We start from the raw sequence: 22,854 nt of genomic DNA, 5'->3' as shown, positions 1-22,854 counted from the left end.
ATTATTTTTATCATAACTCACATACCATTGAAGTTTATTTAGCCACGCCTCTAAGAATCGAGGCTTTAAAAGCGTGCTATCACGTACATTTTCTTTTAATCACGAGTTCGCTACACTTTTGAGCAACAATGAGGAATTTAACAAAAAACGATCGATTTTTTTTTTTTTGGTTTAATTTTAACAAAGAGAGAGAGAGATGCAAAATATAGCAAATATGGGATCCACCAAGTAATATTAGATTTCGTCCATTGTGCTAATTGAAATCTAATCATGTATCAATATGACAGTTTGCGTGATATGAGGACATTCGCAGTAGCATTTCTCATCAGATCAGATGTACATCAATTGGTTCAGCTGCCTAAAGGACACAAAATTTGTAAATGATACTCGTAATAAAATTGAAGGAATGCATGTTGATAACAATTTGACTGTCCCTTGTACAGATGAGTCACAGCAGTGTTTTTACTAATAAAACGATCCGGGCACATTACCATGGAATCAAGACATCCATCCTTGTATGTATATTTCAGTGTGCTTTGATGCTGCACAACTGGGCGGACTCTCACGGAACAGAATCCTAGCAGCTTTCCAAAGGGAAGAAGAGAAAATCCCTGTTGTCTTTGTACTAAAATCTATTGACCGGTCCAATTCTCAACTCTAGTGTCAACAACCAATGAATGTTGCTCCCAGTAGTATTCCTGAGGCACAAGAAAACAGAAACATGTAGTTCCATTCATTCAAAAGTACGAATGCCTTCTGGGAAGGGCAGCAGCTTTGCGTAACAAAAGTGACACTTCCATTGATATTTTCTTTAGAAAACAAAAAAGAAAGTATACATATAATGCCTTCACTACTGTTAGTACCCCAGCAGATTGATTTGTCGAACGAGGGAAAGTAGTAGGGCAAGCAATGATGAAAGCAGCAAAGCTGCAGCTCAATATCCAAGTTGGAGTGCACATAACAGCGCATGATTTGGCATACAATAATCACGGTGTTTCTCCTGAGGGCTCTCAGTGACCATAAACAACTTTCTTTCTCAGAGAAAAAAAAATTCAATTTTTTAACTTAAATTGAAGCAATTTATTAACTGAAACATAATGTAGTGTGTAGGCCTATGGCAGCCAGATAAAATGATAGATATGTTCAATGCTGTCTTATTTGAGACAGTTAAGATGTATTACCTATAAGTACTCTATAGTGGAAGGAGAGGGGTTCTTTCATCATGTTCCACTCGATGGCTAGCCTGTAAAATTGATAAGAGAGAAATCACATGTGCATGTAATAAGTGAATCCATATATATACGTAAATTCTAAGCATGCAGTAGTGGAGTCTTACCTCGTCATGAGCCCCAGCTGCCATGTCCACAAAGGATGCATCCTTAGACCTGGAAACATTACGTGTCAAACCATTTTCTAAAATAGTAAAGAAACAACAGAAACATACAGCCATGTCATCAGCGCATAAAGCATGTCTACCAAAAGGAGCAACCGGTTAAGAAAAGATGACATGGACATTCTGAAATGTCAGTTTCCTATCCAGTGTGATTCTGCCATTGACTTAGCTGTTTTTATTTTCAAGAAAGTTATGGTTAGACTCGAGTTATTATAATCTTGTAATACATTCTGGCATATCCTTTATTTCAGATCCATCTAACTTTACAGGTAAAAGGTCAATCCAATTATCTCATGGTAATCTAAAGACCTGTGTGCAACATGGAACTTCAGCATTTTCATTTTTGCATTTCCTCCCATATCTACCGAGAAGTTTAGCAGCACAAAGCACAAAACTTGTCAAAATCTTCTTAGACAATCACTGAGGCAAATGTCCAATCCACCAACACCACATATATACTCATGAAAGGTGTATCTATGGAAGCCGATAACTGAAATCAAGCCTGCAAAAAAGTGTAACTTTTCAAAAGTTACTTGTTCTACAGAATGAATCGGAATGGATGAAGAACAATACTGTTAGCCTTACTGATGTCTCATAGATATAAAGGTTTCTTACAAAGGCGAATGTCTCGCTTTCATCATGAGGACCACTATTGCTTTTGTGCCCTACTTTCGCTCACAATCAACTGGATAGCTATTGACTTTTTCAATCCGGTACCCTATCTATTCCCAGGCTTGCTTAGCCTAAAAATCCAGCCCCAAGCACTAATTTATGTAGAAAGACTACTAATGACATTACACCGAAACAGTAAAGAACTGCCTTTGTTTAAAGAGGAGTGTAGGCCACAGAAACCTAGTTTTTACCACAGTTCCTTGTGTATCTAACCAAGAGATAACATGTAATAGCATTTTCCAGAGCTTAAGAGTTTATTAAACAAGAATACTCATCATATGCTTCCCAAGGCGAAAAATAATGATAATCTCATACCTAAAGTTATGTTGAGTTTTCATCATTTCCATACCACCATTCTGTACTTCATCCTTGACCTTTGAAAGGGGTGAAAAAAACTGGAAATAGAATAATAATGTAAGACGAATTTACAAGAGAGACATTAGATCATATATTCTTCAACCTCAAGCAGTTCAACATAATAAAGTAGAATAGATGATAAAAGGGATTTAGATTATCAAACATGAAAATAAGAGGAAAAAAAAAAGTAAGAAATCCATTGAGAGAATATAAAGCTAATTGTATTGCCTTCTGCTGAGTTACCTGATGCATGGAGATAAATACAATGGAGATTCCTAAGATGAAGTTTATTGTCAAAGTATGACCAAACAATGCTGCAGATGCAATCCCAGTAAAAATTGTTGCAACAGTTGACGAATACTTCTTCAAAATTGTATCTACACAATTAAAGACAATCCAAATCAAGGCCTTGCACGTGGTGAACACAAGAATGGTATACAGCTGTTTATGGCAGCACTATAGTCAGTAACATAACATTTCCTATTTTGAGCAATGATGTATTTTACTGCGTACTTAGACATAAGTCAGCATCATGTAACAACCAGTTGAAATCTGCCATATGCCTAATTAAAATAACCCATTGCCAACAGATTGGTTTCAGACACATCCGAATTTGGATTTCAGATATCTGCCAAGTATGTACCAAGAAAATTGAAGCAGTATTCAGGTTCCGACGATCCCGACTTGTGCTCCTGAAAGTTTCCTCACTTTGACTTCCTTAGGAGAGAAGATTTTCCTAACATAGTGACTGAGATTAACTTCGTCCAATTTTCAACTTGATTAAAAACAGCTTCACCTACCATCTCAGGCAGTGTAAATTATCTAAACCATATATTTCGTCCCTACCAAAATTTCTCATTAGCAAATACATTTCAACAAGCACTCAAGTTTCAGGTGAAACCAACAAAAGAAACACAACCAAAAACGAAATAAACAGGAAGTTTTTGTTAAACTCAGCACAACAAATTTCATGTTAAAATGAATAATAAAAGAAGGAAAGATCAAAGCCAAAACATACAATGAAAACAGTTCGAATTTCTTTCAGTATGGATGATAAAATAAGTGTCGTAGGATGAACTATGATATGTGGATAATGAGACAGACAGGTACAGTTTGTTAATGTATGTAAAGGGGAAAAATGTATGTACAGGAGCAAAGGAGCACATGCATAACTGTGAAAGCAGCTAGTACAAAATGTACATCAATTTTAGATTTTGCATATCATGATGAGACAAACTTTAAAACATGCACAGCAGGACACTTGATGCCCAGGAACAAATGCGAGAAACACTTGGAAAGATAAATCAACAAACATAAATGAGGTCATCATATTTTGGGTTTAAAGCAGTTTGGGTGACATCCCCTGAACAACGTATCTTAAAGCAACAAAGAAAAGGATCTAGATAAACTCTACAACCCTTCGAGGATTAATCCCTTTATAACTGGTCATTCATGTTTAACTAATCTACTACATTAAGTTCCATCAGTGACCCAAACATGGGCTGTTCCATTCTTACCTATTCTTTCAAAATGCACAAAAGATAAAGAGGTCCACAAAACACAAGAAGGCAAAAGAATTTGTTGGAAAAGACAGCGCAAGAAACGGAGCACAAAATTGTCTGTAAGTTCTACCAATCCACAAACCTATTTGCATATTAACTACTAGACAGGACCTTTAATACGGAACTTGATTAATATTTAAGAAATGATAGATACCTGCATATTTGAAGAAAAATGAGGATAAGATCCCTTGAGCTGCATTGTTGCATATTAAAAAAATAGTTGCCTTTGAATGTCCCCGCAAGATATCCAAGTTATCAGGTCCTAAAGTACAGTTAAGTAGAAGGATTAGTCAGAAGCACAGTAAGGAGAAAAGAAAAACTTTTCCAATCATTTTCAAGAAATAATACATATTTGCTATGACAAATATAGAATGACTATTAAAAGCAAAAAAACCACGTGAGCGTTCAGATTCATAAAACACAACCACATATTCAACTCAAATAGTCATTTTTTAAAGCCTGGAAAGTTTGATAGAACTTCATGACAGCCTGTAATAAGTATGAACCGACATCTGGCAGTGGTTGCCACCTATATCCTCTCCTCTCAAACTTTACTATGCTTTAAGATTCCATGTTTTGACCATACCTATAAGCATACAGCCTCTGATCTGACATCATGCAAACATTTGGTAGGAAGTACTAAACAATGAAAAAAGGCATGATTTCCGGTGACCATTCAATCCAACGATACATGTTATATTGACCACTGAGAATGTCTCTGGAAACACAACTTGCAAAAAGTAGATAATGCACTTCATAGACTCCTCGGAGTGAATATACTCTAGTTTATTCAGACAAACTCAGACGTCCTGTAGTTTCTCATCCTGCTCCATGGATAACTGCTAAACTATCCATTTTTAGAAAAATTCTGTCATCTCGGTCTACCACTCTCAACCAGTGTAGCGTGAAAGTGGGATGAAGGTCCCAGTATTTCAGTGCCAAGGTTCTGCACATTTGTTTTTATCTATGTCGGATGTATGGGTATAAAACTAGGAGCAAATTGAGTACAGTAAATTCTTCAAAGCAAAATAAATGACTCACCAGTCCAAAATACTGTAATTAGCATTTAAAGCAAAACAATTAATTTGTAATCATATCAAGATAACTGGTTACAAAACTTGACAACTCAGCCTCGAACAATTGATCTTTACAGGATAGAACTGCTGCATCCTAGGAAAATATGATGTTTTAATACCTTTGAAAATGGCAGCCCCAAGTATTCCAAGAAAGTTGAATATTGCACCATAACCATACAGAAATAGATTCTGCAAACAATCATAAAATATTTATTGAGGAATTGGAACATGATAACAATAACAAGGTCCATACAGTAGACCCATACAACAGAAACAAATATCTGAATACCAAGTAAAACAGTGTAAATCTCATCATTATCCAGGAGTAAGACAAATCAACTGGGCTGAAAATCAAAATAGAAAGATAAATCTAGGAATGTGCTCAAAGCCAAAGGAAGAAGACCAACTATTAATTAGCTTAACCACAACTACAGTTAAAGTACTTCTGCATTTCATTTCACTACTGGTAAGCAGATATTCTCATGCAAATCCATGCTTTACCTTACAAACAATCATCCAATTTGGTTGATGTCCTCTCTGTGCCTCTCTGTCTTTGTCCACATTTATAAACATACATATGCTTGCATACGTACATAGAGACATGTAAATGCACATATACATACATATATGCACACATAAATATCAGGCCTTCTGTGAATTAATTTCTGTTTGGGGACTGCTAGGGGCTGAAGTGGGCAAGGTCTTAGGGCAGGCAATTTCATGTACTAAGAATCCAAGGAAGAAGTCAGACTTTGGATTAATTAACTGCAAACAGTTAAAACTCACCTGAAGATAAATGCTAGTCTCAAATTGGCTCTTCAAAGCATACTCATTGTAGACTGAAGCCAATGAAGGAACAGTTACCTGAAATATAGATTATAGTGTTGGCAACTAACTTCATGGTGCCTTACCCCAAAATAAATAAATAAATTTATACACAATACATAAAAGGCGTCTAGTACCTAACATTGCTATGTAGTTCTATCTAGTAAATACAGTCCGTTCTTAACATGGCAGTCACTTATAGCAGTAAAGCTGTGAGTGTAAAATAAGAATGAGTGCAAGTATTATTTAGCGAGTAGTCTGATAACATTTCACCACTTAATGAGCTTTATACACCAAAATGGGAGGATCGAAGCAACTTCAAGTCACCCAGAAACTGAGCACAATAAAAGCAGACAAGGAAAAAGCAATTCAAGGAATCAAATAGCAAATTATTTCCAAAGGACTTACAAAAATTAATGTGTATAAATAAGCAGCTGTTGCCACTGGAAGACCCATAGCACTAGAACCCTCTGGTAGAGAGCGCAGCTGATTGACTGAAATTCCAATAAGCAACAGTGCAAGAGCCTCCCACTGAAGCAAACGAAAAGGCACAATCACATACAGAGAACAGATTTTATAATCAACCATCCAGACATTAAAGGCTCATAACAACTCCCCGAAGAAAAGGAGGGAAAAGGAGGGAAAAGAAGAATAAGAAGAAGAAACAGTAGAACAGATATGCATGTTTGCTTAATGAAATTTCAATTGATAGAATGCCCACTAAATTATTTAAAAATACAAATTACAAACCTGAATTATGGAAAAGCGACGTCTCATTATTATCTTTAACAAAACTGCGATAACCAAAACCTGCAAAGGTACAATACAAATTTTAAAGACAATAAAACAAAATCTAGAAAAAATTATGGAAGCCATAAGTCAATAATGCTGGCATAGAATTAGTCATGGAACAGCCATTTCTTTTAAGAAACCCAGGCATATTCTTTAGCATGTATTCATTCTTCCGTGAAAGGGCCTTCAGAAAATGTCTCGAAGAGTTCCATGAACTATTTGACAACTTAGTTAACAGTAATAGTGTCAAGACGCAACTGGAGGGTAAATTTTTGGTAATATTCTTCAGGCACCACCAATCAGAAAGACATAATGACCATATTCTTAAAGCTCCACAAATATGCAGGATTAGTGCGGAACAGAAATCATTGGCTTGAGATTTCCAGTAGAGATGAATTGGTCAATATCTGAATCTTTCTCAACTGGTTTCAAGAAGCCCTTGAAAAAAGAAGCTCCGATTCCCAAAGTAGGACATGATAAACAGAATGAAATTTTTGCACAGGAGGATACTTGGAGGTGCAAATGAAGCAAAATAGGATTTTCCAGCATTTTTTGGGCTTCAAGGCATGATTTTGGCTCATTAAGAGGTTAAAAATGTCAACCCAAAGAGCACAAGTTGATCATTTGATAATTTTGCTTGATGCAAGAGTGCTGTCAAAGCATCAAAATCGCTCCATAGGAACCAAAGAGCAGAAAATTATGTGCCTTAGTTGAGTCGCAGCCTATATCCACTTCAATAGATTCAACATGGACTTTTTTTCCAACTACAGTACCATCTGCTGGCGTGCACACCATCTTACATCAGGAGTTACTTCTTGAACCTAAATTATGCAATTCAGAACATACACCTAATGCAGGCCGGAAATTGTAATGCAGAGAAATGGAGTCAAGCATCAGAAGCAGGACAAGAATGGATGAAAACGGAACATTGCTACATGAAATATAGAAGTCCAGCTTTTACCACTAAAACTTAACCAGTAAATACCTTCAGGTTACTCAGCATCTTAACTGTTGCAGGAGTGAAATATAGCTGCAAGCAGAAAACCATGCATTAGGACTGTCTGATTGTCACAGATTCAACATGATGACATCAAACATTTCAAACTCTGATAAGTGTACAGATACATAAATGTGTGTGCGTGTAGGCCCAATTTATGGCAAGTCACGTGACATTCAAGTGCTTCTCTTTCACAAAAATGGCAGAGCCACGCTCATCCATCTTGTATACACAAAGCACCTTCCCTGGCCCAACCCACATTTACATAATAAAAGTGCTCCAAAACACCTTAAAACACTCATAAGTGCTGTAGCCTATGAAGTCACAACTCACAGCCATACACATATATGGTTGGGCTGTCTGGTGGGCGTTTTAACACATTCATCACCCAAATTCAAGTTCCAAGCGCACACCCCCACCCAAAAAAAAAACCCCCCATCCAGTCAACCAACCTGCTAGAGGGCTACAATACATCTAAAATGAACAAAAGATTACTAAGCCATAAAAATAAAACTCCAACAGTGGAATAACACTACTAAGTCAAAATTCAAGAATAACACTGCAACAATTGAAAACAGTACTAATCCATAAGCAATGAAAAATGACCTTCCCAACTAAATGCAGATAAGAAAACGAAAGTGAAAGTTGAGGTTTTACCTGCATGGTAAACTTCAGATAGTTGTTTATAGCATAAAGCAGAGCAGGAACAGCCAGAAGCATATTATTACGAGCAGCCTGATGGCAGCAAAAGGAAACAAAACGAACATTAATCATTACAATCTCTTAAAATGCCATAGCGAACAATCTAATCAATGACAAATAGCCATGAAAGAAGCCAACCAAGTAGGAATAATGGACAAAAGTTCATCACAAGTCCCTGTAACTGGGAACAAAGAGTTGACACCTTTCATTATCAGTTGAGAAATTTCAATAAAGCGTTTGTCAGGAATTACACCTTTCCCAACAATGGCTACTTATTCCAGTTTGCATTTTGTTCCAAACTAAAAGGGTAACAAGTTTCAACAATAAAGAATTTCTAATGTTTTTAAAAGGTGCCCTCTAGTAAATTCTTGTGCAAGCTAAAATCTGATTAAACACTCAAGAACTACAACCATATTAAGCACCAGAAACTCTTACCCGGAAAAATATAGAGACAGAGAGCAGGGGTTTCTCTCCCACTTTTTGATGCCGTGCCTGCAAAAATAGACGGATAACATATGGTGACTCTGAGCATTTACCAGTGAAAATGCTCTAAAACAACTTTCCACCAACTTAATGTTAAATACAAGCTAGATAATGCTTCCACAACCACAAAAATATTTCTAGGATATATTACTGTCCTTTGTATGCAGAATTATAGAGTAAAAGAAATCTTCACATGCATAAACCATCATACTGGATACCAAACGACTAGTTTTTTAGTTCAATTAAAGTGAAATTTCTTCAGAACTAAAATTTTTAACCTGAATATGGAATTTTACGATAAAGAAGAAAAATGTAACTTTCTACTGTAGTTTGATAACTTCAAACTCAAACTAGTGTGGAGTGTCACAAACATAAGCAGCAGCAATTAGTTTCTTCTTGGAGTCAGGAATTGCAGTATCTGTCAATTTTGTACTGCATGACTTGTGGTTTAGTTCACAGGCCTTATAGGCCTTTTCATATGGTCTAACTCTGACCTAAGCAGCCACAAACTTTTCCTTTCCCTCTTTTGCCATCATTCCAAGGGCAACTTAGTGCCCCTTTCTATGAATTTAAGTACTTGAACCCATGACACTTTTTTCTGCAAACCAGGAGATAATTTCCTGGAAAGCTCCTCAATTTTTTTTTTTTTTTTGTGGAAAGTTCGAGAGTCTCTATTTGTAGATTAAACCAAGTCCAGATAAGTAAGAAAGGCAAAATTATCGGACATTTGCCAAACATCTTCCTAAAAGTCACTTGCAAAGAGAAATTCAGAATCTTGATATCAATATATTTCACAGATACTTCTGACAGTCAGACAGATATCTCCCTACTTATGCATTCACAAAGCTTAACATGTGTACATATCTTATTAGCATCAATTCATGTTTCTTATGCGGGCAGAAACCATCATCATGCTTGTCCTTGTATAAATCAGCACTTTGCGGCTCTACTGCAACTAAATTTCTCTTAGCGTTGCAATAACAGTATGATATCACTTACACATTCCAGTGTCCATTTTTCTTTTCTTTTCTTTTTTTGAGAGGGGGTTGAGTACTTTGCTGCACTGCCATAAAGATTAAAGATTTAGTACTTTTAGCTTGCAAACAGAATCACATTATTTGTTGGACGTGGACATTTGACTTTTTCTTGTTACGCAATCCTTCCATGGTCAGAAAACAAGTACACAAACTTTTCTGCTGCAAGAATCCCAATTCTTTTCTCCTCAGTTAAAAAAGGGTATCCTGTCTTAACAAATATGCGCCAAAAACATGTATATGCATGCAGGTACAACAGAAGACATTGCACATAATACTCCAAATGCTAAAAACTAAGCCACCTGAAAACAGAGCATGAGAACTGCAAAGACGACTTTTGTAACCTCAGTCAGGAAGTTCACGCTAATTGGACTGAACTTGAAACTCCCATCGACTTTTGACATATACACCAATATAGGCTGCAAAAGAGGGGAAAAATAAATAAAATATCTTCTGCTGTCTTAACTGATAGCTATGATGCCAATTTGACTAAATTAAAGCCACAATCTCCAGTCACAAACAAAATGCAAGTATTGAGGCTTGAACTGTGCAGGGTTAAGCAAATTCTCAAAATGGCAATAAATGTAAATATCTGTGATTAGATTAGATGGGAGATCCATTCAGAAAGAAAAGTCTACCTTTCATCCTACAAGACACAAACAAAAAGGCATACTTCCTTATCAAAACCTTCCACAAGGTCTGCATGTCTAATACTTTAGAAAGCCTTGCACTAATTTCAGTTTCTTCTTTCTAACAAGTATATCAAAGAGATAGGTAGATATATAGTACATTTTCTATAATCATAAGAAGCATTTTTCGTGTTATAATCTCTCTGACTTGGGTATCTAGATTAACATTACCAGGGATTACAGAGCCAAATTACGTAACGAAAAAGATACTTCCAATTGCATTCAGCATAAATCTAACATTACTTCATAAGCGCACAATTATTCCAGAGATTTGAGTAGCATACCCATAGTTAGTAATGTATGTCAGCCAAAAAATAAAAATAACGCTTGTAATGAAACTGTAACACGTCTGCCCCAGAACACAGCATGTTCCTATAAATAATTATGTTAATATAAAATAAATAAATAAAAGCATTCCTTTTGTTTGCCTCTTAATAAACCTCAATAACATTCTATTGGATAAATATTACCTCGTAAAATCAATATTTTTCGGAATTTTAATTAGAAATTCTAACTCCGGTGATCAAGTCAGGCATCAGTATACCTCAATTTGCAGTAGAACTAGTAATAAAGAACAGCAAGATTTATAACATCGCAACTATCAAAGTAATCATCATAAATTCTTCCATTTCTCCAGATGAGCACACCAAACCAGCTAAAATTTCAGCTGAAAAAAATGAGTGATCAGCCAAAAAATCACCTGACTAATTAAAGAGAAAAAATCACCTGTAAGCCGACTAAAACGCAATCGCCACCAACTAGGAAGATGTTAAAGGCGCGAGTTTTCAGCGAAATATCATTCCGGTGGCGATCGTACGCCTTAGACACTGTTTTAGCGCTCGGAGACACCAATTTGGAATGGCAGACGCTGCATTCCACCATTCCATTCATATTCGTCTTCATTTAAAACTGAAAAAAATAATCTAACTAAAAAAATCTCTATATACACACACACACACACACACACAAAGAAAATCAGGTGTGGATGGAAGAAAATCAGCTGATAAATCTGTAGATATGGATAAAGAGAGATCAACGCAGGAGGAGGAATGTAAATTGAGCTGATGATTGGATCTGATAAACTAGAATTCAATTGGACTGAGAATTGAATTCAAGTGCCGCAAGAGAGAGAAAGAAAGAGATAGAGAGAGAGAGAGAGAGAGAGCTTGTGTGTGTGTGTGTGTGTGTGTGCGTTGGTATATTTTTGGTTTTAGAGAAGGTTTGGATCTGAAATCTGTGTGTTGCTGTTGTAACGTCGCTGCCTCTACACTACGCGCCTTCCGCCTTAATTTTTCTTCCCACAGGGGCGAAGACTTTAGAGTTCAGATACTGGAGGGATTTGGACTCGGCAGCTGAGCCAGCAGGGAAAATGGGAAATGTTAACTCAACTACGGTTAATTAAAAAAATTTGATGCCTATTCATCTATTGTTTGCATCTACTTTTTATGATCAAACTACGTCGCTTCGTCGAATTTTGCTCTTAATTTGTAAAATAAACCAAACACGTGCAAATTACGTATCAAACCATTTTTTATCACAATCCAGCTACTCAACTAACTAATTAGTATACTCGTAGTCATTTCGTCGAATTTTACTATTAATTTACGAAATAAACAAAACACGTGCAATTTTCATGTCAAAATCTAAGGGTAAATATATTCATTGAACTTCTCAATCAAAACCTAAAAACTCCGGTGGCCACAGACTAATTCATTCATACATTTTTTACCACTCAAATATTTGTTGTTTCAATATAATCATTGATAGAGGTGTAAATAAATCTAATCAAGGCAAACGCCCTTGTGTTCACATTTGTTTGATTATTTTAATGACCTTAAAATTTTGTTCAAGTTTGGTTTTTTTTTTCAACAAGCTCTTTATCAATTTGAATGTTATCAAATATAAAACGTTGTTCAAATTTGACTTGATTAGTTACTAAACAAATTTAAACGTGTTCTTACCAAATCGAATTCGATTTGAGTATCAAATAATTTAATTCATTTTTCAACCCTAATCACTAAATTCTTAATTAAGGGAGCCAAATAGGGATGGCAATGGGGGCGGGTGACTGCTGGCACCTGCCCTGCGGGGGCTAATGGGGAGGGGGTTGGGGCGGGGGCGGGGGCGGGGGAGTGTACCCTCGCCCCGCTACTCGCTTTAAAAAAATAAATAAATAAAATATATATGTATATAATTATATATATATAATTTAATTTAATTAGTTACAAACTTATGATAATGATATTATTAGTTATATGTATTATATAATGTCTATTAGTATATATAATATAATTGATATTATTAATCATACTAATAATTATATATGTGTACTAACAAATTATTAATTGGTTATACTAAATTTACTAATACATTTATACTAAATCCCTAATTACACTTAATACAATAACATTTTTTTCTTAAAAAAAGCACAAGCACAATAATGAATTAGCGATTGTATTTGTGCAAAAAGTGAAAACTTGATTACTTTAGTTATATTTATTTCATCATGTTGGATTGTATTTAAATAATTTTTATTTGATTGTTTTGATAAGTTTCAATTGTAAAATTACAATGAATAATAATTTGATGATATGTTGATATTTTAGTACTTGATTATTTGTTAAAATTTAATAATAATAAAATTATATAACAAATTTTTATTAGCCTCACAGGGACACCCACGGGGGAAGCGGGGCGGGGCGGGGACGGGGCAGGGGAGCAGGGGACGGGGATGGGGCGGGGGGCAGGGGGAGTTTATAGGCAGTGGGGCGGGGGATGGGGGAGGGGTCCCCCGCCCCGTTGCCATCCCTAGAGCCAAAAGGTTTGCTTTCTAATCTAATCCTTATCCTTAATTAAGCTAATTTCTTGAAAAGTCTTTGAATTGCATTTGTCAGCATTAACTGTGATATGCTGTAATTTATAGCTAACTTTAAATGTGATGACGATTGACAAATTTTCTCTTAGAATTTTTTTTTAAAACCAAACACATATATAGTCACAAAGTATAAAAAAAACTAGATAAGTACATGTATTTCGCATTGTGCTTTGTTTGCGTTTTGACGGGTGAAAATTTGTACTTGAGAGCTGAGGGTTAAGGACTCGAGATGTGGGATTTTCGTGTTTTATTTATATTTCCCTCTGCCGAGGAGGGCATTTACTCAACTTTATGTTACTTATCTTGTTAACATAAATACCAAATGGCAATTTGAGTAAGATTAGGATAATTAACTGAAAGTTGTCACTAAAGGCAGGGCAACAATGAAAATTTCTGGGTTTCTTGATTCATCATGTGAACTCATGTTTTCTTTTCTCCAAATTTTGGATTGCGATTTTCTTCAGAAAAGTTGCTACATTTTCCGTGAACACATTTTTTTTATCACCTTTTCACCTCACATATATCAGATTGCTACAGCAATTTTTCTACAAAAAATCCTCCAGAAAAATGCAATCCAAAGGGGGCCTAAAGTAGTTTATGAATAAAAGTTATTATTCAAACTCATAGTAATATAGGTAAGATGATGATTGGAATGTAATATATTTTAGATGCCAATTTGAATAATTTCGGTAACTTTAGATAGCATATTGGAGAGTTATCCAATCGGTTAGGTTTAGAGTTTGGAATAAGAAAGATGTGGGGAAAGGAAAAGTAACTTTTGCCCCTAAAGGAAGGGTATTTTGATAATATTGGGTTTTACTCGTCTCCAATAACTTTTTTTTTAATGCAATTTTCAATTTCAAAATTTAGAAAGGTTGAACTCACATAAGTTTATTCTAAATTCATAAATTATTAATTGACAAGCCACTAATGTCTTTCTCTATTACAAGAATAATTTATGTAATTTTAAAATACTCTATTACACAGTAAGACAATAAAAAAAGGAACTTTTTTTAAATAAAAAAAAAAGTAACCTCAATTCCCTCATTTTCCTTGTTTGGATTGCAATTCTTTTAAAAGAAAATTATATTTTTTTCTGAACACATTTTTTAATCACTTTTTTTTTATATCACATACATCAAATTGTTATAATATATATATATATTTTTTTTACAAAAACACTAAAAGATAGCAATCCAGATGGGATATGAAATTTCTATTTTGAGTAAAACTACCAAACAATAGAATGTCAATTAGGCTTCCTACTCAATAATTCTGCAGGAAAACTATTTGTCGGTTGTCACTCTTTGTCTCAAACATCAAAGAAATGTGACGGGTTGATCATCGTTAGACCGTTGCCGACAAAAAATATGCAACTCTTATTTTTATTCTTATATGAAGGGGGGTTTTTTTTTTTTTTTTTGAGGGTACTCTTATAAGAAGTTTATTTTCTCTTTTCTTTCGAATAAGTCGGTGCCCTTAAAACACAATCTTTTTTTTTTTTGTTGGTTCCCTTAGAACACAATCTGAGAAAAGAATAAAAAAAAACAGGTAATAACGATCTCAAATCACTGTAATATTGCTGTTTTACCTTTGTTTTTTTTTTTTTTCAATTGGAGGTATCTGGACCTACACCCGACTAGTCCCCCAATTTCGAGGAGAATGGGTCCCACTGATCCTCAGAAAATTACGTCGAATCCAGGCCGTCTCATCCTAAAGAGAGTTACACGACCACCCGAGCAACCCGTCGGGACTGTTTTGCCTTTGTTGGGTGTGTGTTTCGTTTGAAATCATCATGTTTTTGACTAAATTGATGCAGAAGGCACACGTTTTTGGCATACTCTTCGAGAGAAGCATCAACTAATAAATAATTAGTGCTGCAAGGTAACAAGTTGGTGACGTGGTCCTCTACTTTCTTTTGTTGTTGGTTGGACGATTTTTGTGGTCGGGAATCGGGATAGCTTAGTTTGATGTAAACTCTACTTGTATGGTTAAACAATCTCATCACAGACCTGTGGCTTGAGGTCAACCGAAAGCGTCGTTGCCAACACAAGTTAACAATTGATGATAATGGCATATGCAGGAGGACACAAAGGCATATGCAAACTCACATCAAATTGCCTTCCAGAGACAAATGCAGCTGCATTGGCGAAGAAGGGCAGCAAACAGAATATTTCTTTTGGACGATATTAGGGGATCAGCATTGTCAAGGATGAATGTAACTAACAATTCTTAATTAGCATTGTGTGTTAGAACTTTACTGGGGCATAATAGAGAATAAAGCGTTATCTTTTTTTTTTTTTTTTTTTTTTAAAGTTTGTGGACTACTTTTTTTAATAAAAGTTTATGAGACCGGCTTAGTAATAGAACTGCTATAGTTTGGTAGTGATTTTGGGCCATTTGTTTGTCATTATTGTTGATTTATTCTTGATTTTGATACAAAAAAGAAGTAACAAAAAAAAAAACGGATGATGTTAAAAATTATCAAAAAAATTCCTAGTTTAACGTTTGATTTGGATAGATATTAAGGATAACATTGATAATTCTTCTATGCTTCTAATCAAATATAAGAGAAATGAATGAGAAGGGAAAAGGAACAAAAAAATTATAAAATCCATCATTTGCATAAACATGGCAACAAGAGAGTTTTATTAAAATATTAAGGTTAGTATTATCATTTTAAATGGACAAGGGGGTAGGTGTAATTTTTAAAACCTTAGGGGAGCCAAGTGAAATTATCAAAAATCTCAGGAGAGGTTTCTGAAATTATCCCAAAATACTAGGAAACACAACAAGAATTGGCACAACTGTATCTATTTGTAATTCTTTGTTCACTAACTACACTAATGAGATCTACATTCCTGCTGTGGTTGCCCACTTTTGTTTCCTGCCCTCCACAAACAGAAAGGGGTAAACAAATGGGATATACTTGAAAAGTGAAAATGCCAAAGTTTGACATTAAAGAATGAGATGGGCTGTTCAAGAACGCAAAACATCTTGTTGGTTATACAGCTGCAGCTTTGAGGGATAGAAAATCTGAAATCTTGTTGGTGTAAAAATCTGGCTGTACGGAATTCTTTGGATCTTGGAGCATTGGCAAAGTTGTCACACCTAATACGCAGAATAAATGTCATTAAAGTCAGGTAAAACTCGTGGAACTCTGTTACTTCAGAATGGATTTCTAACTGCATGTGGTTACCTGAGAGGACTAGAAGAGTTTTGCACCCACCATTTTGCCCGAAAAGGATGTCAGTATCCAATCTGTCACCAACCATGCATATCTGGGACTTCAGGATGCCGAACCTATGGATGTTTGAGTTCGAGTTAATTCTTCTCTAACAGACGAATCAGCTGAATAATCTATGCTATCAAATTATTCAGTTGGGTGGTTTATAATGCAGCTCGATTTCTACATATACAGGAGATGCAAATGCATTCATCAAGGATACTGGCAGCTGTCAATTACCACTCTACAATCATAACCAGAAGGACGATAGACAAAACAAAAAAGGATGGAGAAAGAATGAGAGCATAATCCACCTAGGCATTTTCCCCCCAAACCATAAACCACATAAAAGACGAAGAGAGAAAACTGAAGGATGATAAGAAAAAAGGTTAGTAATCAGGAGAGGGTTTGGCATAATTCAGTTGGTCAAATGATTAGATATAATGTAATTTGCCATACAGCAGAGAGTGAAACCAGGGTTTAGCCACATACTTCTTTGCCAAGTAGTCCATCATGAATGTGGAAGGCTTCCCAACGACAAGGGGCTCGCGCTTAGTAGAACCCCAGATGGCTCCGACCATTGAACCGCCACCTGAATGCAAGAGAGGATGTATCAAAACTTTGGCATGATATATGTTTGTAGTGTAATGATGCTAGGTTACCAAGAATAATGATGTTGTTAATGGCCACATAATACTGATTAACAGGATAGATTTGCACAGCATAATTCCTCTTCAAATTCCTCAAGATTCTACAATGCGATTTGTCACATAAATTCTTTTAAGACATTCCACAGGCTTGTGACTCAAAACTATATATGTGCTTTTATATTTTTTTCTTATGCACGTGCATGTTTGGCGTATAAGAGATCCCATATTTTCTCATTCTTCATTTAATTTAGTCAGGTGTGTCAAAAAAAATTTACTTGATGTCATACTATCAGTCCTTCAGATCTGTTAGCAAGGTATTTTAAAAATTAGTTAGCCTATCTTATTAAGTGGCTTTTAGATAAATGGAATAAGATCAGGACAACAAATTTTTGGCCAAAAGCTTGTACAAATCTTTCACAGATAACACATGAATGTTAAGGAAAGCTTTTCCAGCCAGATACAAATCACAGTGCCTACTTAGCGTTTGACTAAGTTCATGCATCAGAAGTTGATAGAGTTTTGAGACTCCACAAGAATAGCCACTTTACCCCCAAAAAAGACACATCTTGACGACAGAATTTTGCAATTTCAAGCTTTAGTTAAAGGTGGAAACTGTTTCATTCCCTAGAGCATCAATTTGATGCTCCATGGTTATTCTGCACAGTATTGACTTAAATTATCTTCAAGTAGTAAATATGGATACGAAAGAGAAGAAAAATCATTCAGTCAGAAAGAAGTAAACCTGCCCATTCCTGAGCATCTGTTAGATGAGTGACAGCATCACGGTTGGTGGCAATGAACAGACATCCTGGGTTTTCACGTATACATAGGGTTGCGTACCTTCATTTGAGTGGTGATCAGTTATAGGACAATCAGCATATATTAGAAAAGAATAGATACCCGAATCAAAGATAGACTTCTCTCTTGCTTCAATTTGTCTGAGTCTGCGTATATTTTAATCTCTTGCTTCAATTTGTCCAAGTCTGTGTATATTTTAATGGTTTTCTCTGCATGTCTAGAGTTTTTATCTGTAGGAGTGGCTGAAGTGTTCATATTTGAGGGTGAGAGGGGAGAAGGAAAGAGTTTCATTCAAGTTCTAATTTACTAAACTGATGAGAAATGCTAAACAATGAAGAGAAAGCCGCAAAATTTAAAGAACTTACTGAACTTTGTAATAGTTGAAATAGCGATCAAATCCAACGACGACTGCCCCAACCTGAACGAAAAGATAAAACATCTTTAATGTAAAAGGGAACGGGAAATATCCCAACATGAAATTATACAGAAACTCTTTGGCTAACATTAAGCTGAATACTAATACACATGGTATAAATGGTAACACTAAAAGCAGAAACTTTTTTTTGGCTAAGGAGGAGAAAGTAGGACTATACATCCTTGTCATGCTCCATCATGAACCCGGGCTTGAGCTCTATCTTTTTTTCACCATCTTCCTGAGGAAACACAAAAGATCCAAAATAAGCATGGATGGGAACTTCAAGCTACAGAGTAGATCGTTTTTGTTCTTATAAACTATGAGATGTAAACATTTGAAAGAGAAAATCAAACATGAAAAACTTGAGCAACTAATGGTTATAATCGCTGCAATTATCTTCTGATATAGCAGGAAAACACTAGTCAGGTATTTCATGGACAGCAGAATCTAACAGATTCATCACTCTTTGGAGAGAATATTATTACTTTACAGTGCAAAACCGGCCTTTAGATTTCATGTAACTGCACAAACTGCTCTCTAAGAATTCAAAGGCATACTTGTACAAGCTTCTCTTAAGCTAAGGTCCAAATATGTATTTGTGGTTTGAAAAATAAAGAAAATGACTTGGTGATTGAAATGACCTCAGCAATGTCATTGACATAACTAGATGGAGTCATATGCCTTCACACAATCATTTGATGACAATTGAGGAAATATTGGAAAGTAGGGGTGAAATTCAAGCTTTTCAATTCTTGAGTTTCATGCTTTGATTCTCATGATTGACTCTTGATGACTTTGCCTTGATTTAGTTACGCATTGTATAATGTTAGGCTACAGTCAAATTATCAAGCAACTTCAATCACAGAAAACCCTCAACTGTTTCAGGCTGCATATTCTCTGACCCATCTAAAGCATTTCAAGCTGTCAAAATGCCTACTTCGAAATGGACCCAGGAGTGGTTGTGTATTATAAGCAAAATAGATACCAATAAGTGACTTCTCAGGGCAGAAATTGGGTACCAAATGTTCCATATTCATAAAAAAACTAAACCAGTATTCCATTTCCCTGCAGGCTTCAGGTTCATTACTGAAGAAGGACTGCAAAGGAAGAAGAAAGCAGTTGTGCTGCACTTGCCTTTTTCTCTTTGAGCACTTCTAACCCTCTATTTAGTTCTTCTTGTTCTTTCTACTGATAAATTTCTTTTCTACCTACATATACACAACTTTTCAGAACATGATTCGGGAAATGATTTTTACAGAACCTAAAATGTCTTAACAAACAGAAGCATTTTAGAATTAAATCTACATAGCTCTACCCAATCTCTGACTTTTAGCATATAACATGCAATATCAATTTTGAGAGTACAACTAAACCTCCATTTACCTAACTGTTAAAAAGAATAGGGTAAAAGATAACACAATCTTCTAAACTCTGTACAGATTACTGAGACTTTGAGAAGTTTGCGAGGCCATCTAATCATGGAAAATACACATACCGGGCCTCCAAGATACTGAATCCCAGCTAACTCAAGCTCTTTTAAGATTCCATCTTCACCTATAACATATACCTTGAAAATATGCAACAAAAGGTCATTAAAGATTCCATGACAATAACAGCTTTGCATGACAAAAGAAAAACCCAGATTGGATTTCACAACAACAATGAACTTATTCTAGAAGTTCCACTGAAGCTGGTGATATCCATAAATGTGAAGGCTAATGAATACCAGGAAACCAAGCTATCACAGAAAAAGACTACCAGATCATAAAACATAAGGCTAGTGTTCTTAAGATACAAGCAAGTTCTTCATAAGTTACAGAACTTAATTTCTTTGTTGTTCTTCCAGGAGATCGTGATATGTAATTGTTTAAGTAAAGACCAACGCTACAATTCAACAAAGTGAATGGTTAGACATTCCTGTTATCCACCTTGAGATTTTGGGGATAAAAAGCATATCATATTGCTACAGGTGATGGACAAACAGACAGAAACATGAATAGCTACTGTGGAATATAAGGATGCTATAGGAACTGCCTCTTACTAAATTACTTATAAAAAAAAATCAACTTTTAGATAAAAATATTAGCAAGAGAGCGCACGTGAATCCAGATAATGGACCAGATTGGCTGTTAGCCATTTCTTTTTCTCTCCACACATTCTTTTGCGAAGTAGAGGCTACTTCCCACACCCCCACCCCAGATCAACTGATGAACAAGCTCCTTTGGTCAAAGGCATCAAAAGGTGATACTGGTCTATTTTTGAGCAAAACATTTTGATATTGGGCTTGGTCATGTAACACCACTCCTATAAGCTTTATTCCAGGTATTCCTACATCAATAATGTCAACCAATTAGCAGTATTACGAATCAACTGCATAAGAAAAAACCATCCTTGAGCACTCTTCCCATTGTGCTAGGAGAAAGAGACCTCTAAATTTGTACGAGTCTTATTGTGATCTGCTGATCTTTTCTTGTTCTTAGCTGATATGGCCCCTGGACACTTGTTTTGGTCATCTTGACCAGACTATACATAGATTCTCTTTTGTATGCAATTAACTTGTGGTGGCTTCTTCTTGAATTATTTTCTGGTTTTCAAAAAAACACTAACATAATAACTGCAGTGTGCATTTTCGAACTTCTTGCATGCTGGGCATTGATCAAGAAATTCCCTTAAAAGACGATGTTGTCATACTCTTTAGATGCAGAAAAGACAGCATCATCATTGCAGAAATGAACCAGTATTATACCAGTATTATCCATTGAGTAATAGAATGATGCTTGCTGCATACCTTTTTGTCTTTTGGGAATTCAATCGAATTCAAGTAAGCAGCAGCAGCAAAAGATGATGCAAAAATCTCCTCCTGAGAAGTGCTTGCTCTGAGTGTGGATGCCACAATTGCCAGAATTCAGAAAGAGAAGAGAAGACTAACCTCACTGACACTCAGACCAAGAGTTTCAAACTTTTTACCATATTGTTTTCTAGACTTCGTTGAGTTATTGGTAACAAAGACCAATCTCTTTCCCTGAAAAAAGCAGGACATGAAAATGGTTCTCAACCCATGACAAAAAAGAACATGGACTTGCATTTCATCCTAAAAACTAATTAGATAACTGTAAAAGAAATTAAGTGCTGTTTGACTGACACTTTCATCACAAGGCTACATAACAGTAAAGAAACAAAATCGAATAATACAAACCTTTGAGCGAAACAGGTCAAGAGTCTCTGGGACCCCATCAATCAATTTATCCCCCTTCCAGATAACACCTACAAAATTCAAACAGTAAGCATTTCTTGAACCGTAAGGACCACCCTCCTACAACAAAATGAATGCCTTTAATCGGTCACTCATTCTCATACTTCATGTGAAACATTCCAGCAAATTCATCTCTATTTCGAAAACTTTCACAGTGCAGGTTCATTCATAAAAGAAGATGTAGTTTTCGGAGTCCGCTTCTTCATTCAACTACTAATCTGTGAAAATACAGATAACCTTTCCACCCCTTCACTCTACTAGATGTAATGTTAATCAAGTAAAACACAAACAGAAGTAACATTTTTTGCTGTAATTAAAGCGACAAATAGGTACAGTTTATGCCCTTATTCGTTCTAGCAAAAGAAAAAAAAAACTGATTTGTGCGTGTATCTCATTCTTTAAACGAAATAGCAGTCCAAATTCCAATTATTTCATCATACAACAAAATTTTGACTAATTCAGACAACTAAAAGCAGTGACACGCCAATGAATTGAGGACAACTGAATTCACCATCAAGAAAAGATAAAAATTTGGCTTGATCAGAGCCCATTACAAATTGATGAACAGTAAAGAGGTCTCGAATCCCATTTACAATCCGGAAAAGAATTGACCATCAACTTTCTTACCAGAAGCAGCAAAAATACATAAAATGAGATGATAAAGCATCTGTAAAGATGATACCGTCACAATCAAAGATGAAGGTTTCAACAGAATCAATGAGTTCATCGGGATTCTTGAGGGGTTGTGCAGAGGCCCGAGTGACCAGTCTTGAAGTAGAGTTCTCCATTCTTGAATTCCTATGATTCCATCTAATGGGCCTCAAAGAATTGTTGTATAATGGGTTTGGAATGTACGTGAAATTCTTGCAGAGCAGGTGTTTAGAGCTTGAAAAAAGAGCAGTTGAAGAAGAAACTGCTGCTACTCTACAGCTGCTGCTGCTGCTGAGCATTGTCTTGTGTTTCTCTGTTTTCGATCAGTTATTATCGTTCGAAGGCGTGCTGGCTGGAAAGTGTCCTGATTACGGGGAGGGGGTTCGTTGGACTTGAGGTCATTA

General features: G+C 35.7%; 2 protein-coding genes across 2 annotated transcripts; both read right to left on the bottom strand.

Annotated features, from left to right (window-relative positions):
* Positions 1-373: 373 nt before the first annotated feature.
* On the bottom strand, positions 374-11,935 carry LOC113707831 (CMP-sialic acid transporter 4). The gene is made up of 15 exons (XM_027230163.2): positions 11,309-11,935; positions 10,196-10,312; positions 8,812-8,868; positions 8,332-8,409; positions 7,663-7,707; positions 6,636-6,695; positions 6,294-6,416; positions 5,847-5,924; positions 5,180-5,249; positions 4,139-4,246; positions 2,666-2,799; positions 2,381-2,460; positions 1,337-1,385; positions 1,182-1,243; positions 374-698 (listed from the first exon to the last, which is right to left on the bottom strand). Exons 1-14 carry the CDS (start codon positions 11,483-11,485, stop codon positions 1,193-1,195), a joined length of 1,227 nt encoding a protein of 408 aa, XP_027085964.1. The 5' UTR covers positions 11,486-11,935; the 3' UTR covers positions 374-698; positions 1,182-1,192.
* Positions 11,936-16,192: 4,257 nt separating this feature from the next.
* On the bottom strand, positions 16,193-22,854 carry LOC140014333 (phosphoglycolate phosphatase 1A, chloroplastic-like). The gene is made up of 11 exons (XM_072065030.1): positions 22,482-22,854; positions 21,743-21,810; positions 21,476-21,568; positions 21,335-21,406; positions 20,042-20,113; positions 18,725-18,784; positions 18,497-18,549; positions 18,076-18,173; positions 17,176-17,275; positions 16,657-16,760; positions 16,193-16,568 (listed from the first exon to the last, which is right to left on the bottom strand). The coding sequence occupies exons 1-11, from the start codon at positions 22,747-22,749 to the stop codon at positions 16,462-16,464; spliced, it is 1,095 nt and encodes a 364-aa protein (XP_071921131.1). The 5' UTR covers positions 22,750-22,854; the 3' UTR covers positions 16,193-16,461.

This window comes from Coffea arabica, chromosome 9c (genome assembly GCF_036785885.1).
Source record: "Coffea arabica cultivar ET-39 chromosome 9c, Coffea Arabica ET-39 HiFi, whole genome shotgun sequence".
NCBI lineage: Eukaryota > Viridiplantae > Streptophyta > Magnoliopsida > Gentianales > Rubiaceae > Coffea > Coffea arabica.
This window is presented reverse-complemented; position numbering and strand designations above follow the sequence as displayed.

Bases quoted from the DNA above. Each gene is read 5' to 3' on its own strand.
- LOC113707831 (XM_027230163.2), bottom strand. From the start codon at position 11,485: ATGAAGACGAATATGAATGGAATGGTGGAATGCAGCGTCTGCCATTCC. The intron at 10,313-11,308 runs GTGATTTTTTCT...CCTCTTTTGCAG, and splicing joins GCGTTTTAGTCGGCTTACAG to CCTATATTGGTGTATATGTC. The intron at 5,250-5,846 runs GTGAGTTTTAAC...GATTGTTTGCAG, and splicing joins AGACTAGCATTTATCTTCAG to AATCTATTTCTGTATGGTTA.
- LOC140014333 (XM_072065030.1), bottom strand. From the start codon at position 22,749: ATGCTCAGCAGCAGCAGCAGCTGTAGAGTAGCAGCAGTTTCTTCTTCA. The intron at 21,407-21,475 runs GTTAGTCTTCTC...AGCACTTCTCAG, and splicing joins TTGGTCTGAGTGTCAGTGAG to GAGGAGATTTTTGCATCATC. The intron at 18,550-18,724 runs GTATAGTCCTAC...CTTTTCGTTCAG, and splicing joins TGATGGAGCATGACAAGGAT to GTTGGGGCAGTCGTCGTTGG.